At 41.0% G+C, this 1,917-nt stretch overlaps 1 protein-coding gene across 1 annotated transcript; it reads right to left on the bottom strand.

The window, feature by feature from the left end:
* Positions 1 to 13: 13 nt before the first annotated feature.
* LOC109534722 (cartilage oligomeric matrix protein-like) lies at positions 14 to 1,910 on the bottom strand. The gene is made up of 4 exons (XM_019900489.2): positions 1,752 to 1,910; positions 1,590 to 1,694; positions 1,363 to 1,528; positions 14 to 1,303 (listed from the first exon to the last, which is right to left on the bottom strand). The coding sequence occupies exons 1-4, from the start codon at positions 1,908 to 1,910 to the stop codon at positions 1,122 to 1,124; spliced, it is 612 nt and encodes a 203-aa protein (XP_019756048.1). The 3' UTR covers positions 14 to 1,121.
* Between the last annotated feature and the right edge of the window lie 7 nt (positions 1,911 to 1,917).

The raw sequence follows: 1,917 nt of genomic DNA, 5'->3' as shown, positions 1-1,917 counted from the left end.
AGCCTATGCCGATTTTATTCATTTCTGACGATATAATCTGTGATAAGTTGTATGATTTCGTGCCTCATGCTTCCTGCACATACTGGATTGTGATACGTTTCTCCATGTTCTCCAATACGTAATTTGTGAATATTTTGTTGGGTAAGTCGAAATCACTTAGCTTATTATTCAGGTGGCATTTTCATCAAGAAACAAATAAATGGAAAACAGGATATTTTTCTCATTAGAGCTAGTTCATAGCATCGGGTTGCTCACCGCTGAAACCTCTGTTCAAAATTAATAATGATATTTTCATATTTTCAGATTATCTTTTTCCTTATCTGTTTTCATAAATCGTCAATAATCTGCGAAGATGGTAGCTGTTTATTGGTGTCTTGAAGAAAATGCACGGCTTCCTATCACAAAAGGCGTATGTTTTAAAGTTGTTCCTAAAAATGCTCCAAAGATTTTTTTTATCTGTAAAAAGTATTTACATAAACAATAAACAACAAGTAACATATATATTTTTGTGTAGTTGAGTCATTTATCCCTATTATCAGCTGCCCCTTGCGACACAATTAAAAATAAGCAAGTATAGTGGGTTCATAATGCAGGTTTGTTTGAATTCTTTAATTCTCAGTCAGCAGGGCGCGCCACTTTAGCGACACACTTTCTACAAGAGCAAGAGTCGTTTCTATATAAGCCTTGTTCTATGATATAATAGTGTGGAGTCTGTGGGCCGTTTGTGTGTATGTAATAGTGTGTAGTCTGCGGACCGCGCGTCCTTAGGATGCGTTTTCCGAACTGCTCTCGCTAGAAATCGATCATCTTTTTTACCTTTCATCCATTTTCGCTGCCGAGTTTTATCAACGTTTCGCTAATTCTGGCATTATTTTACCTTTTAAGTGTACAGTTCAAAACACAATGAACGGTTTGCCTAGCAGGTTTGCCTAGCAGCTTTGCTTAGAGCTATCGACATTTGGTCTAAACTACAGCGAAAATCACCAATATTGCTTGGTGGCCAGACGAGCTTAAAGTTACTCAAGTCAGGCAACCCCCAGCGAAGTTTGTACGCGTTTTAGTGATGTTTTAATGTCGTTCCTACGATTTCCTTAGGAAGTGCCTTCCTATTTCCTACTAGCTTACCGATCTATATCATTCCGGGTTTCACATACATCTCCCACCAAATTTTCATTCACATCTTCCTGCTCGGGATTGTATCTGCTGGGGCAATTATCGCACACATCTCCAAGCCCGTCCCCATCCGAATCCAGCTGATTCCTGTTGGCGTGTCTTGGACAGTTATCTCGTTCATTTAAAATGCCTGCAATATGATTCGTTGATGAGGAAACTTCTGGAATTTTGCAGAATGAGGCGGCATACCATCATTATCCATGTCGGGATCGCAAGCGTCTCCAATATCGTCGTTATCAATGTCCGATTGGTCTGGATTGTAAACGTTTACGCAATTGTCGCAAACATCTCCGATTTTGTCTGGATTTCTTTCGGAGTCCCTTTGGTCAGCATTGGGGCGGAAAGGACAGTTATCCTAGAGAATGGAAGATTAATGAGATTTAAAAACACCTTGCAGCCGAAGGAAAAGTGCTCACATCCGATATAACATTATCACCATCTGGATCTGGATCGCAGGCATTTCCAAGTCCGTCTCCGTCGGCGTCTTCCTGTCCGGAATTAGGCAGGTCAAGGCAGTTATCCTGAAAGAATTAGGTTCACTTAAGAGGTTCGGGTTTTATCGGCAAGTAGATACAAACTTTTCTGCAGTGCTCTTCTCCACATGGCAACTGATCATCAGGCCAGCTGTCCAAGTCCGAGTCTCGCCCACAGATTTCCCCATTTCCAGCCCATCCAACTATGCACACGCAGATGTATTCTCCGGAAACTGAAAATTTCATTTTGCTCTGAACCGGCATTGTAAAG

The sequence above is a fragment of the Dendroctonus ponderosae genome, unplaced genomic scaffold (assembly GCF_020466585.1).
Source record: "Dendroctonus ponderosae isolate FM_Combo_2020 unplaced genomic scaffold, Dpon_F_20191213v2 Dpon_F_20191213_1507, whole genome shotgun sequence".
NCBI classification, from domain to species: domain Eukaryota; kingdom Metazoa; phylum Arthropoda; class Insecta; order Coleoptera; family Curculionidae; genus Dendroctonus; species Dendroctonus ponderosae.
This window is presented reverse-complemented; position numbering and strand designations above follow the sequence as displayed.

Excerpts from the sequence above, each read along its gene's own strand:
- LOC109534722 (XM_019900489.2), bottom strand. The coding sequence starts at position 1,910 with ATGCCGGTTCAGAGCAAAATGAAATTTTCAGTTTCCGGAGAATACATC. Across the intron at positions 1,529-1,589 it reads GTGATAATGTTATATCGGAT|GATAACTGTCCTTTCCGCCC; the intron begins GTGAGCACTTTT and ends TCCATTCTCTAG. Across the intron at positions 1,304-1,362 it reads TCCCGACATGGATAATGATG|GCATTTTAAATGAACGAGAT; the intron begins GTATGCCGCCTC and ends ATCATATTGCAG.